The sequence below is a fragment of the Nerophis lumbriciformis genome, linkage group LG12 (genome assembly GCF_033978685.3).
Source record: "Nerophis lumbriciformis linkage group LG12, RoL_Nlum_v2.1, whole genome shotgun sequence".
NCBI classification, from domain to species: Eukaryota; Metazoa; Chordata; class Actinopteri; order Syngnathiformes; family Syngnathidae; genus Nerophis; species Nerophis lumbriciformis.
The window spans coordinates 7,433,405-7,448,368 of record NC_084559.2 but is presented as its reverse complement, the minus strand read 5'-3'; the positions used below and the strand labels follow the sequence as shown (position 1 = coordinate 7,448,368).

Below are 14,964 nucleotides of genomic sequence, written 5' to 3'. Positions count from 1 at the left end.
ACAAGCACACATACAACTTTACTTTAAAATCTTCTTTTTTTGAATTTGCAATTTTATAAAAAATAAACACAAGTATTCATAGCCTTGGGCAACACGGTGGTACAGGGGTTAGTGCATATGCCTCACAATACGAAGGTCCTGAGTTCAATCCCGGGCTCGGGATCTTTCTGTGTGGAGTTTGCATGTTCTGACTGCGTGGGTTCTACTGCGGCTTCCTCCCACCTCCAAAGACATGCACCTGGGGATAGGCCCCTCCCACCTCCAAAAACATGCACCTGGGGATAGGCCCCTCCCACCTCCAAAGACATGCACCTGGGGATAGGCCCCTCCCACTTCCAAAGACATGCACCTGGGGATAGGCCCCTCCCACCTCCAAAGACATGCACCTGGGGATAGGTTGATTGGCAACACTAAATGGTCCCGAGTGTGTGAATGTTTATTGAATGGATCCCCATTAGCTGACGCCAAGGCGACTGCTAGTCTTCCATGTAGGAGCGTACAAAATAAAAAATACATACATTACCAAACATTATACAAAGGAACAATACAACATAAGATAAAAAATGTGAGTGTGAATGTTGTCTATCTGTGTTGGCCCTGTGATGAGGTGGCGACTTGTCCAGGGTGTACCCCGCCTTCCGCCCGAATGCAGCTGGGATAGGCTCCAGCACCCCCCGCTACCCCGAAAGTGACAAGCGGTAGAAAATGGATGGATTCATAGCCTTTGCTCAATACTTTGTTGATACACTTTTGTCAGCAATTCCAGGCTGAAAGGAGGAAATGGGTGAAAGTGGCCAAAGATACAGTAGCTTGAGGGTGAAAGTGACAAAGATACAGTAGCTTGAGGGTGAAAGTGACAAAGATACAGGAGCTTGAGGGTGAAAGTGACAAAGATACAGTAGCTTGAGGGTGAAAGTGACAAAGATACAGTAGCTTGAGGGTGAAAGTGACAAAGATACAGTAGCTTGAGGGTGAAAGTGACAAAGATACAGGAGCTTGAGGGTGAAAGTGGTCAAAGATACAGTAGCTTGAGGGTGAAAGTGAGAAAGATACAGTAGCTTGTGGCGTTGTATTGAAAAAGACTTGAGGCTGTAATTGCTGCCAAAGGTGCATCAACAAAGTATTGAGCAAAAGGTGTGAACACTTATGTGATTCTTTACTTTTTTTAATTCAGTACATCTGCCAAAAACATTTCAAAACACCTTTTCACTATGTCAATATGGAGTCACAATGTCAATATGGAGTATTGTATGTAAAATGTTAAGAACAAAAAGACATTTGTGAACAAGACTGTCACATAAAAACAATTGTAAAAAGTGAAGAGCTGTGTAAACACGAGGGATGCAATGTAGGTTCTGTTCATTAAAAGCCTAAAAATAGCTTCAGCTCAACAAAACACAACATTTGAATCAGGGCTTTTGGAAACAAAATTGGAGACACAGACTCTGCAAAACTATAGGATGAAGTATAGAAGACTGTAGGATGAAGTATAGAAGACTATAGGATGAAGTATAGAAGACTATAGGATGAAGTATAGAAGACTATAGGATGAAGTCTAGAAGACTATAGGATGAAGTATAGAAGACTATAGGATGAAGTATAGAAGACTATAGGATGAAGTATAGAAGACTATAGGATGAAGTATAGAAGCCTATAGGATGAAGTATAGAAGACTATAAGATGAAGTATAGAAGACTATAGGAAGAAGTATAGAAGACTATAGGAAGAAATCTAGAAGACTATAGGAAGAAATCTAGAAGACTATAGGAAGAAGTATAGAAGACCATAGGAAGAAATCTAGAAGACTATAGGATGAAGTATAGAAGACTTTAGGATGAAGTATAGAAGCCTATAGGATTAAGTATAGAAGACTATAGGATGAAGTATAGAAGACTATAGGAAGAAATCTAGAAGACTATAGGATGAAGTATAGAAGACTTTAGGATGAAGTATAGAAGACTATAGGATGAAGTATAGAAGACTATAGGAAGAAGTATAGAAGACTATAGGATGAAGTCTAGAAGACTTTAGGATGAAGTTTAGAAGCCTATAGGATGAAGTATAGAAGACTATAGGAAGAAGTATAGAAGACTATAGGATGAAGTCTAGAAGACTTTAGGATGAAGTATAGAAGACTATAGGATGAAGTATAGAAGACTATAGGATGAAGTATAGAAGACTATACGATGAAGTATAGAAGACTGTAGGATGAAGTATAGAAGACTTTAGGATGAAGTATAGAAGACTATAGGATGAAGTCTAGAAGACTATAGGATGAAGTATAGAAGACTATAGGATGAAGTATAGAAGACTATAGGATGAAGTATAGAAGACGTCCACTGGCAGATCTGTCAAAGCATGCATGACAGAAGACATTTATGAGGACAGGGACATAGAGTAGTGCCTTAAAGTGCTTCATACAACCAATGGTGGCCATATAAAAGTGTGTTAAAAGAGGCATTAAAACACTTTGTATATTTGTGAAATAATGAATGTGTTTTGTGTTGAATAGTCAAAAGGATTTATGTATTTCCATACCATAGCGTTTTGAGGTTGCTGGGGTTTTTGGGAATGTTTTCTATTCAAAGAGTGGATTTACATTTCAGTCCATTTAGAAGAGAACACAGAGAGAGGGTGGTGGTGCTCATATTCCTTCTATTACCTTCTTGGAAGACAGGTACTCCATGCCTCGGGCCACTTGGTAGGCGCAGGACACCAGGTCTTTGATGGACATGTTCTCTACAGGAACTTGGTCCGGGTTGTAACAATACTCCATGCCCGGAGGGCGTCGTGCACGCAAATACTCTCTTAAGTTGCCCTTGGATGCGTACTCCACAATCACATACAGAGGACCTAGAAGCATAATGATGGTGGGAATATTACCTTGAGGTTTTTTCACAGGTAACTAAATCAATATCTTCACCTATAATGACTACATTCCTGCCAACCGTATACACGGTGAGTAAAAACTATGACATCCATGAATCTATACTAGCTATTACTCAAGAGATATATCAATTGTCAAAACAGCTGGTGACCAGCGCGGCTCTTACCATCCTGAGTACATGCCCCGAGCAGATTTATGATGTTCTTGTGCTTCCCAATGATTTTCATCATCTCCATCTCTGAAATAAGGTCCGAAAGGTCTTTCTCTGTGGCATCAGCTGGAGGGGGTCACAAATAAATGATATTAGAGGACCTCAACTTCTCAGCACCAAGCATTGAAGCATTGTAGCTCTGAGACTTGAGCTCTTTTACTGCACTATAGCATTTGAAGTCATATAGCATTTCCTACTTCAGCCATCCACATAATGAAGTCAAAGAAAGAAGCCGCTGTAAAAGAAATGCTTTGTGGACAAGGAGAATTGATGACATAATGAAAGTCCCTCTCTGCTTCAACTACTACTCTGATTAGGATTAATACTACCGTACTAAGTAGTATACTACTACTACTATTAATACTACTACTATTAATACTACTACAAACGGGGACGGCATGGCAAAGTTGGGAGAGTGGCTGTGCCAGCAATCTGAGGGTTACTGGTTCAATCCCCACCTTCTACCATCCTAGTCATGTCCGTTGTGTCCTTGAGCAAGACACTTCACCCTTGCTCCTGATGGGTCCTGGTTAGCGCCTTGCATGGCAGCTCCCGCCATCAGTGTGTGAATGGGTGAATGTGGAAATAAGTGTCAAAGCGCTTCGAGTTCCTTAAAAAGGTAGAAAAGCGCTATACAAGTATAACCCATTGACCTTTTAAATCAAATCAATAGCAGCCATTGACACATTCAACACTTTGACTTTCAGCTTTTTAATAAAAGGTATTACTATTCTTATCACTCACACTGCACAGCCATTTGCAATGTTTCAACTATGCTTCAGTGTAGTCAGTATATACACTGTCTCTATGCTTCAGTGAAGTCAGTATATACACTGTCTCTATGCTTCAGTGTAGTCAGTATATACACTGTCTCTATGCTTCAGTGTAGTCAGTATATACGCTGTCTCTATGCTTCAGTGTAGTCAGTATATACACTGTCTCTATGCTTCAGTGTAGTCAGTATATACACTGTCTCTATGCTTCAGTGTAGTCAGTATATACACTGTCTCTATGCTTCAGTGTAGTCAGTATATACACTGTCTCTATGCTTCAGTGTAGTCAGTATATACACTGTCTCTATGCTTCAGTGTAGTCAGTATATACACTGTCTCTATGCTTCAGTGTAGTCAGTATATACACTGTCTCTATGCTTCAGTGTAGTCAGTATATACACTGTCTCTATGCTTCAGTGTAGTCAGTATATACACTGTCTCTATGCTTCAGTGTAGTCAGTATATACACTGTCTCTATGCTTCAGTGTAGTCAGTATATACACTGTCTCTATGCTTCAGCGAAGTCAGTATATACACTGTCTCTATGCTTCAGTGTAGTCAGTATATACACTGTCTCTATGCTTCAGTGTAGTCAGTATATACACTGTCTCTATGCTTCAGTGTAGTCAGTATATACACTGTCTCTATACTTCAGTGTAGTCAGTATATACACTGTCTCTATGCTTCAGTGTAGTAGTATACACACAGGAAGTAATGTACTACAGTATACACACAGGAAGTACTGTACTACAGTATACACACAGGAAGTACTGTAATACAGTATACACACAGGAAGTAATGTACTATAAACTGACCAATCACAGCCTTGACGGTCTGGTTAGATTTTTTGTGACGTGCAATCTCAGCAGGAGATTGAGAACATCAATCATGTATTCCAGATAATCCAACACATACTTACACTTTAACATTTTGACTGCAACCTTGGTCACACGGTTTGGTTTCTCTTTGTCCAGACCCAGCGCCTCTCCCATCACGACTTGGCCGAAGCAGCCCTCGCCAAGGGGCTTCCCAAGAACCAGACTGCAAGCATGCAGGAAAAGAATGCTACATGTAGTAAGTGTGATGCAGGAGTTTGTTGAAACAGTACCACTTTATGTGTCTGTCTATCTGCCAGGAGATGGCCACTTCCGCCCGGGTGCGGCTGGGATAGGCTCCAGTTCCCCTGCCACTCTGAGAGCGACAAACGGTAGAAAATAAATGGATGGATTTTAATTCCATAACACTCTAACACAGTAGTAGGGTTAGAAATCTTCTTCCGAAGCGGTTCCCAGTGTAGCAATTCCATAGAATGTCTTGCTCATTTTTCAAAGGGTTCCCTAATCGATGCCAGTGGTTGGCAATGCAACGTGTGGAGTGACGGCAGAAAGCAACATGGCCATGCCCGGGTCAAACAAACGGTCTAGAGTTGACTACATTTGACAAGAAAGGATTGCAACAGTGCTACTTGAAAAAACTACAAGACTGCTACTTCACCCAGAGGAGGACATCACTGCAATATGCTGAAACATTTCAACACGCAGCAAGAAACAACTACAAATGCATGTGGCATCAATCTCATCCCAGCAGGAGTAACACTAGTCAATACTAACTGACCGCCTATCATGTCAGTGCTATTACCTGTTCCATTGATACTAACTGACCGCCTATCATGTCAGTGCTATTACCTGTTCCATTGATACTAACTGACCGCCTATCATGTCAGTGCTATTACCTGTTCCATTGATACTAACTGACCGCCTATCATGTCAGTGCTATTACCTGTTCCATTGATACTAACTGACCGTCTATCATGTCAGTGCTATTACCTGTTCCATTGATACTAACTAACCGCCTATCATGTCAGTGCTATTACCTGTTCCATTGATACTAACTAACCGTCTATCATGTCAGTGCTATTACCTGTTCCATTGATACTAACTAACCGTCTATCATGTCAGTGCTATTACCTGTTCCATTGATGCTAACTAACCGCCTATCATGTCAGTGCTATTACCTGTTCCATTGATACTAACTAACCGTCTATCATGTCAGTGCTATTACCTGTTCCATTGATACTAACTAACCGCCTATCATGTCAGTGCTATTACCTGTTCCATTGATACTAACTAACCGCCTATCATGTCAGTGCTATTACCTGTTCCATTGATACTAACTAACCGCCTATCATGTCAGTGCTATTACCTGTTCCATTGATGCTAACTAACCGTCTATCATGTCAGTGCTATTACCTGTTCCATTGATACTAACTAACCGCCTATCATGTCAGTGCTATTACCTGTTCCATTGATGCTAACTAACCGCCTATCATGTCAGTGCTATTACCTGTTCCATTGATACTAACTAACCGTCTATCATGTCAGTGCTATTACCTGTTCCATTGATACTAACTAACCGTCTATCATGTCAGTGCTATTACCTGTTCCATTGATACTAACTAACCGCCTATCATGTCAGTGCTATTACCTGTTCCATTGATACTAACTAACCGCCTATCATGTCAGTGCTATTACCTGTTCCATTGATACTAACTAACCGCCTATCATGTCAGTGCTAATACCTGTTCCATTGATACTAACTTGACCGTCTATCATGTCAGTGCTATTACCTGTTCCATTGATGCTAACTAACCGCCAGTGCGCCTGGCGCTATAGCGTCTACTTTCAAGGAAGTGTACAAGCAGTGACTACGTTTGTGTTTAAAACTTGCACACATTTGCTACAGTGCTGCTGATTTTCAAGAAGTGAATGTTCAATTGTAGTTGGAGAAAAGTTGCATGTTTTCCTGCAAGCACATTTTCACTCAGTCATTTCCAGTATTCAGGTGAAACTCATAAAATTTGAATATTGTGTAAAAGTTCATTCATGGCAGCAGTTTAACTTGAAATATGAAACTAATATGTGATATTGCCTCATTACATGCAAAGTGAGATATTTGTTATAGTTTTAATGATCATGGCTTACACTTTATGAAGTCCCCACATTTTATGACATTTTCAATTCAAGGTTTTCATAAACTGTAAGCCATAATACTCCAAATGAAATCAAAAGAAGGTATATTGTGTTGTATGTTATGTATATGATAGTTTCATCTTGTAAATCGCAACAAACCATTTTAATAGTTTGAGCGTCACCAATGTATTTTTAGGGAGATGACAAAAGATTCTTAAACATTGTGAAAATGTTACATTCTTAAGTATTTTCCATATATGTTTTATTTTGTTCAATTCTACAGAATAATATGTATGTCTTATATTTATTGTATATGCTATGTGTCTCTTAAGACCTTACTGTTGGCTTTGTAAGGTCATATTAGCTCTAAACTAATCACAATTGATGCTAATTTACCTTTTTGTTCTCATTTTTCCCAAATAAGAATCAATACGCAAACCGTTAAAGAACCGTAACGTTAAGCAGAATTGAAAGTGGAAAAATGGTAGGGTCTATGCATGCACAATTTTCCTTTTCGCCATGGATAATTTAAGCAAAGAAATGGTAGAAAATATACTATACTGTACTAAACGTCACCCTTCTAAAAGTAAAGTAGTATCCTTGTTTAAAGTTGTAGTTTTCAGGACATACCAATCTCGTAGAAGCTCCCAGCGAGGATCTTGGGGGAGTTCATACTCAGACACCCCTGACAACATGGGGGAGCCGCTGGAAGATAGACGGGAAGGCCGCACCAACATCACACCGGAGTGGATAGAGGAACTTGAGTCCACAGAGACCTGAAGTAAAGAAGCCTGACATTACTCCCCTCATAGTGGAACACAAAACCGATTGCATATGCTAATTTAGCCAAGAGAAAGCCCAGGACTACAAATCCCACTAGTTTGACAATATTCCAAAAGAACACTAACCCTACCTGGTAAGACTTGCGCTCTTGACACTCTCAATGGAAGCGTGCTTTTTGTAAGATTATGGGGTCAACATACACTCATACAGATGTTTTACAAAAAAGGTATTGTAATAGAAAAGAGTTGAAAGGTAAATATATTCCAAACCCCCTATCTACTTTCTGTTACCTGTCTGCGCAGGGGTATGCTTTTGGCCAGCTTGTGGACAGCCTGCTGACTGTTGAAGTCACTCTTCTTGGAGGAGGTGCGTATCTTGACAATGATTACGATGGCAATCATGACAGCGATGAAGAAGAAGCCCACACAGTAGATGACCACCTCCAGGTAGGTGTGGCTGGCCTCAGGATAGTGTGGCACAGCTAGACAGAGGTGGGGGAGCATTGCATCAACTGTAAATGAACTTGACATACATCTGCACAGCCAACCATACTCATACTCCAAAAAACCTATTCAACAACACTAGATCGTCCACATTCATACTACGGTGTGTAAAAACCAGTTTGACACGTGTGGGTGCAACACCACCAAAAAAACAATGGTATTTAGCCACATAGCAACAATTTGAGAGTGCCAAAGGTATGGTTGTTATACACAAAACTCACACATCACATACAAGCACACACAAACCATGCTTCATAAGTAGTAATGTATATGTTTTGAAGCCCTAGTTCCCAATATGTGAAGGTGTAAGATGACTTGTGTGCCATTTATGTGTTGGTGTGGGTGATAATATCATTCTTGAAGAAAAAGCCAATAATATGTTATATAAAGTGTAATGTGGAACTGATATTGAATCAGATTGTGTTTTTATCCTCCCATTAGCTAAAAAGGCCCAACTTGGATAACCTAGCCTTAACCCCAATAGCTGGGACAGCAAAACAAAATGGGATGGGATTGTGTCATGGCTTTAAGATATTGTTTTGGTCATTGGTCATAGGACATAATGACACTTTGTAAGTGTAACAGGCACTCAAAAGTGTGCAATCTCATGCTAATGATGTAGAAATATATGTGCTACTAATTGGAATCCTTTCACCATCCCAAACCAAAATGTGCTGCTAAAGCCATCCCCAACAACAGCAACACACAAGACAGCTGCACTTATGTGAAGAGGCTGACCCACAAGCAACTTGATAATTGGACTCATGCCAGTTCCTCCAGTGAGGAATGAGACACAAAGTACAGAGGGCCAATTATCAGAGTCCGACGGCGCTCTCACAGCAGGAAATGACATGAGGAATACATGTCATTGGAAGCACTTGTCAAACAAATTGGCTTTACCCCAAATGAAATGTAAACATACATGAAAAAGCAGAATGGTTTCAACAGTTCAAAGTGAAATCTGACCATAACTGCCAAACAATGATTTGAAAAATCTGAATTAAATGTGGCTGGAACAAATAAGAATTGCTTCTTTTTTACATATGTTTATTTCATTCTCATATAGGCAGCTTGTGATTTGTTTGGCATTCTTAAACTTCATGTAAGCACAGCATGGCATAGAGTGAGGAAGGACACACACTGAGAGGAGGGAAGTTAGGTAAACAACCGGTCTCAGCTTCTGCTCACATTTTCCCAGATCATTTCATTCGCTTTCATTTCTGACAAAATGTGACGGCAGATAGCCAGATTGTTGCAAAGAACAGAAGAGAAATGTAAGCAGAGAGCGAGAGACAGAACCACTGATACCTTCAAAAACGGTCAACCATGCAGAGTGATGAGAGAACCCGATAGAATTGCCCGCCAAGCAGGTATACTCCCCAGCGTCATCAAGAGACACATTTCTCAGTTGCAGGACTTCCATTTCCTTGTCTGTGGTGTTAAGGCCCGCGGTCTAGAAAAGAAAGGAAGCAGACCCAACAAGAGGCCCAATAGGGAGAAAGGAACCATGAGTAAAGCATTCTGAAAGAGAAAAGTGATAGAGGAGAGTTGTCCTCCTCCACCAACACCAGTTGCCCAACAAAAACTGAGAACCACAGCCAAGAACTTGTCCCCGGCCACCCTAGAATCTGTTAGTGGAGGAGCTAGTTAGGTTGGATGTGTCTGGCTGAACACCACATTGGGCCATCCCGTCACCAGGTCAAATACCTCAGTCTCACCTCTACATGCAAGAGATGGGCAACATGGAAAAGTCCACAGCAGAACAGGTCACACTCACACAGCTCACATTCCTTTCTGTGGACAGTGAGCGTTGGACAAACAGCAGGAGGTTGGTCAAAGATGAGGATAGTTGGAGAAAACAAAGGCAGTCCAGAGGGAGCAGGAATAATGAAAGAAGATGGCACAGGAAAGGAAAGAGTGAGACTTGAGAACAGGTCCAAAGTAAACCTGAGACTAAACACTTTCAACTGTTCTGCTGGGAATTTTCCATAGCGTCATTTACAGTCAGGAGCACTGAGGCAGGAGAGAAGGAGGGAGGAGAGAAGGAGGGAGGCAGGGAGGAGAGAAACAGCCGAGGTTGTCTCCGGTTATACGGCCCCAGCTTTTCCAGGTGCTCTTAAAAGTGTCTCCACTGTGTTGTCCCGTACAGCTGCAGTCATGTTTACCTGTGGCCTCAAATCTGCTGACAGTCAGCCAAGCCGACTGATTGGCCTCCCCTATATAATTGGACACTTTACATATATATTCTCCACTGTCCTCCTCTGTCACATTGTAGAGTGTCAGCAACTGAGCATCCGAACTATTGACCCCAGAATGCTGGAAATAAACAAATGTTAGGTGCAGCTCATAACAAAGTACGGTAGTCGCACAACTCAATACACGTTTTGACTTGCAGTGTTACCGTCATTCTTCTTAACATTTAGTTATCAAAGGAAAATATTAAACAGTGTTTCCCACAGGACTGGCATCTATTTGTGGTGGTGTTCGGGGAGATGACAAATTGACGTCATCATCAAACTTGCGTACTAGACATTGATGCATTTGAAAACAATTGCAACGGATGCTATATGAGAATGAAGTAACGAGTGAGAGAAAAAAGAGTAAGTAAAAAAAAAAATGTTTAGAAGTACAAATCAACTTTCTTCTGTTACTTAATGTTTACCAAATGCCATAAAGAAGACAGAGTGGGTGCTTTCAAATAGGGGAGGAGCCACAGCAGCACTCACTGCTTATTGAGAAGAGCAAGACATCTCTTCATCTTCATCTCTTCAAGAGATTTGTTGCTTTTTTGAAAAAGAAAGTATCTAGAGGAGTCTGCCTATTGGCTACATATTGCCACAAAGATGCTAACCCAGCAACACTAATCCCTCCTGCTACCTTTTCTTATTCCCTGGCAGACCTGCTTTATGCAAGACGTGTTAGTGAGTGAACATATTAGCACCTACTGTGTAATGAGCAGCTAATCCACATATAAAGTGTAAATATGTAGTGCCAAATGTATTCATGCGTGTGGGCAAAAGTAAAGCTTGTATGGGAAACACTGTTGAACAGCATCAGTCTGATTATATGACAAGACATCACAGTGAGATCTTACCTTGAGTACGCGGACGTACGGTAAGCCGTCTGGACCGACACGACTCCCGTTGACCTCGATGTGTTTCAACCACTGGATGTGAGGCTGAGGATCACTAAACACCTTGCACACAAACTCCACATCACTGCCCACCACTGCACTGCGATTAGCAGGTAAGCCAGCCTGCAGGATTGGCCTGTGTGGAGAGCGCTCTGCAACAAATCCACATACAAGATTGATGTTGCTGGGCAAGTATGATGACAAGTTGCAAAATAGGCACACATTGAAAATAAAAGATCAGTGCGGTACAGAAAACAGAAGCAGCAAATGAGACACAATTTACTCTTTAACTTTGTATTCAACTGCAACTTGACAGGTTACAAGCTAAAAACAAAATGTTCCTTCCTGCAGCAATATGACTACTTGTCAGGGTTATGGTCCCCATTGAGGTCCCCATTGAGGTCCCCACTGAGGTCCCCACTGAGGTCCCACCGTACCCTGGAGACACTGGCATGGAGAATGTCATCTATGGTTCCAGAATGACAGGAAGTCAGGACAGGACTGTGTCACCTCAACACTCAACAGTCTCCTCATCTATTTGGAGTATATACATTATATATATATATATATATATATATATATATATATATATATATATATATATATATATATACACACACACACACACACAGACATTATATATATATATATATATATGTGTATATATATATATACATACATATATATACAAATGTGTTTATATATATATATATATTATACATACAGTATATACATACAGTATATGTGCGTATATATATATACACACACACACACACATATACATACATACACACACACACACACACACACATATATACACAGGGTGTATATATAAATATAAACATATACACACATGCAATATATATATATATACACACACACACACACACACACACACACACACACACACACACACACACACACACACACACACATACATACATACATATATATATATATATATATATATATATATATATACATATACACACACACACACACAGACATTATATATATATATATATATGTATATATATATATATACATACATATATATACAAATGTGTTTATATATATATATATATATTATACATACAGTATATACATACAGTATATGTGTGTATATATATATACACACACACACACATATACATACATACACACACACACACACACACACACACATATATATATACACAGGGTGTATATATAAATATAAACATATACACACATGCAATATATATATATACACACACACACACACACACACACACACATATATATATATATATATATATATATATATATATATATATATATATATATATATATATATATATATATATATATATATATATATATATATATATATATATATATACATATATATATATATATATATATATATATATATAAGACAACCACACTAAAAATAACTTAATGTGTGCTTTTAGATGATAAATATTCTCACATAAGCAAACTTCTAATGTTGACACACAACATGAAAGTTAACATAATGGTGTGAGAAAACTTGAGGGAATGGTTTTGTGTGTGAATTACTTTAACCTACCGACAACATCCAACTGGTAGGTATGATTGATGCTCCCATACTGGTTTTCCACCACACAGGTATAGTTTCCCTTGTCTGAGGGCACCACCGATTCCATGATGATGGTCCACACGTGGTCACGAACCTGGCCATTGGAGAACAGATGCTGGTTTCAAATGTTTTACTTTTAAACAACTGCATAAACATTATGTTTGGAGGAAATCTGCTTGTAATGTGGGAATCTTTCAGGGTTAGTTATCAATGTCCACACAAATCCCTTCTGGAACCAAGTCTGCATTTGGAAGACTGCATACACTAAATGTATTTTGTTGGGTCCAACTGGCTCATAAATAAAACTTCTGAGGACTCAGAACTGGTGTACTAATTAAGACGAAACAAAACCTGGTTATTTATTGTCCATGAGCTTTTTGTGAATATGAATAATCCACAAAAATGGTGGCAAACAAGGTAGATACATTGGAATGGGACAATAACCAGGTCCAGAGCTATTCTCACTTCCTGCCGCCAACATATATTTCAAGCAGGAGATCTTTGTTCTACCCACAAGAACATTGGGTGCATGTTTCATATTTGCAGCAGCCCGTCCTATTAGCACCACCAGATGACTGCTTCTTTTCTTCTAGACATGTTCTCATTTTTCTTCCATAAATCTGCCCAGACCAGCACTGTGTGATTAGCCAACAAAGCTCTAAGGCAATGGCAACATCAAACATGCATGTATTGAGACTAAGCCATACAGTTTCCTCTGTTTGACTAAAACATGAGGAGACTCCAACTGCCTGCTGCCAGATGTGTTGTGCTTGGCTTCATACATGTGGTCTACATTATTCCCTTCTTCCTGCAGACCATATACGGGATATGAACAATGGAACCCCGGCCATAAAAACAAGAGTAGGAGAGATGAGAGGCATCCCGAGCCCACAATGCAGACCTTAGCTCCGGGAGTGAAAAAACAGCAGCCATATGGTGAAAGTGTGCTTGCTGCCTGGCTGTTGGCTGTGCAAAGAAGGAGGGAACAGGCAGCTGAAAGGAAACTCCTAAATGTGTCCCAGCTGGGAAGGGAGAAGACTTGGGGATGCAGAGGACAGGGGCTGGACTAGCCTACATCTTGATGGAAACAGCAGACTTTCTTTACGTTTAATGTGCAAATGTATGGACCACACCTGTGCTACTGAATCTTTCCTCGTGTGAACACAAGATGACAAAAAAGCCCAATAGCATTTCAAACCTGAAGCATCATGTGCCCAAAAGAAAGTGATTGATCAACCGCTTAAATATCCAACAATAATTTATTAACTGTGTCAGGGTGAAGCATTTATGAAAACATTTATATATATTTGGACATTTCCTGATTGAGTAAATATTGGGCAGAAACCTGAGCTGTAACAGCTGCGAGTGGAGCCTACCCCCTGATTGAATCCTTCATAAAGTGGGTCACATGGTTTGTTTGTTGCCAATATATTGAAATGCGGAAACATGTTTTACACATTGTCATTTACTACTACACAATACAATTGTGACATCATTATTCTTGCTGGTAAATACAGTGAGGCACACAGTACTCTGGCTCACCAGGGCGCATGAGATTTGGCAAAGGCTTGTTGCCGCAATCTATCTACAACGTAACTACAATAAAATGAAGATTTTTACAGCAAAGTAACAGAGCTTTTCCTAGAAAAGGATTGTGTTCTGTTAATAACAGAGCGTGTGAGTCCAATTGTGTTTTTATTCCACAACGTGCCTCTACATGGAAATGATTACCCACCAGCTCTGTCACCTCCCTACGATGATGTCACCACTGGTTGACTTTCTTGACTAACATTGTTACACCACAGTTAGGCTCATAAACTCTCTCATGCAAACCCAAGACCACAAATAGTTTTCAGTATAAAAAAAAATCAATTGGATTAAGAAAAGATAATGCGAAATATCCATCCATCCATCCATCCATCTTCTTCCGCTTATCCGAGGTCGGGTCGCGGGGGCAGCAGCTTAAGCAGGGAAGCCCAGACTTCCCTCTCCCCAGCCACTTGGTCCAGCTCCTCCCGGGCGATCCCGAGGCGTTCCCAGGCCAGCCGGGAGAGATAGTCTTCCCAACATGTCCTGGGTCTTCCCCGTGGCCTCCTACCGGTCGG

At 40.2% G+C, this 14,964-nt stretch overlaps 1 protein-coding gene across 5 annotated transcripts in view; it reads right to left on the bottom strand.

Annotated features, from left to right (window-relative positions):
* The window catches only part of fgfr1a (fibroblast growth factor receptor 1a), a 60,574-nt gene that overhangs the window by 8,644 nt on the left and 36,966 nt on the right, over positions 1-14,964 (bottom strand). For 2 of the 5 annotated variants that reach the window (XM_072914281.1, XM_061985833.2), the window contains 8 exons: positions 12,830-12,953; positions 11,221-11,411; positions 10,292-10,442; positions 7,908-8,104; positions 7,471-7,616; positions 4,791-4,912; positions 3,054-3,164; positions 2,663-2,853 (listed from right to left, as the gene is read on the bottom strand). In XM_072914281.1, the coding sequence (XP_072770382.1) occupies positions 2,663-2,853; positions 3,054-3,164; positions 4,791-4,912; positions 7,471-7,616; positions 7,908-8,104; positions 10,292-10,442; positions 11,221-11,411; positions 12,830-12,953 (1,233 nt within the window). Of the gene's footprint in view, positions 1-2,662; positions 2,854-3,053; positions 3,165-4,790; positions 4,913-7,470; positions 7,617-7,907; positions 8,105-9,434; positions 9,580-10,291; positions 10,443-11,220; positions 11,412-12,829; positions 12,954-14,964 lie in introns of all 5 variants that reach the window. The other 3 variants (XM_072914283.1, XM_072914282.1, XM_072914284.1) reach the window with 3 other exon arrangements.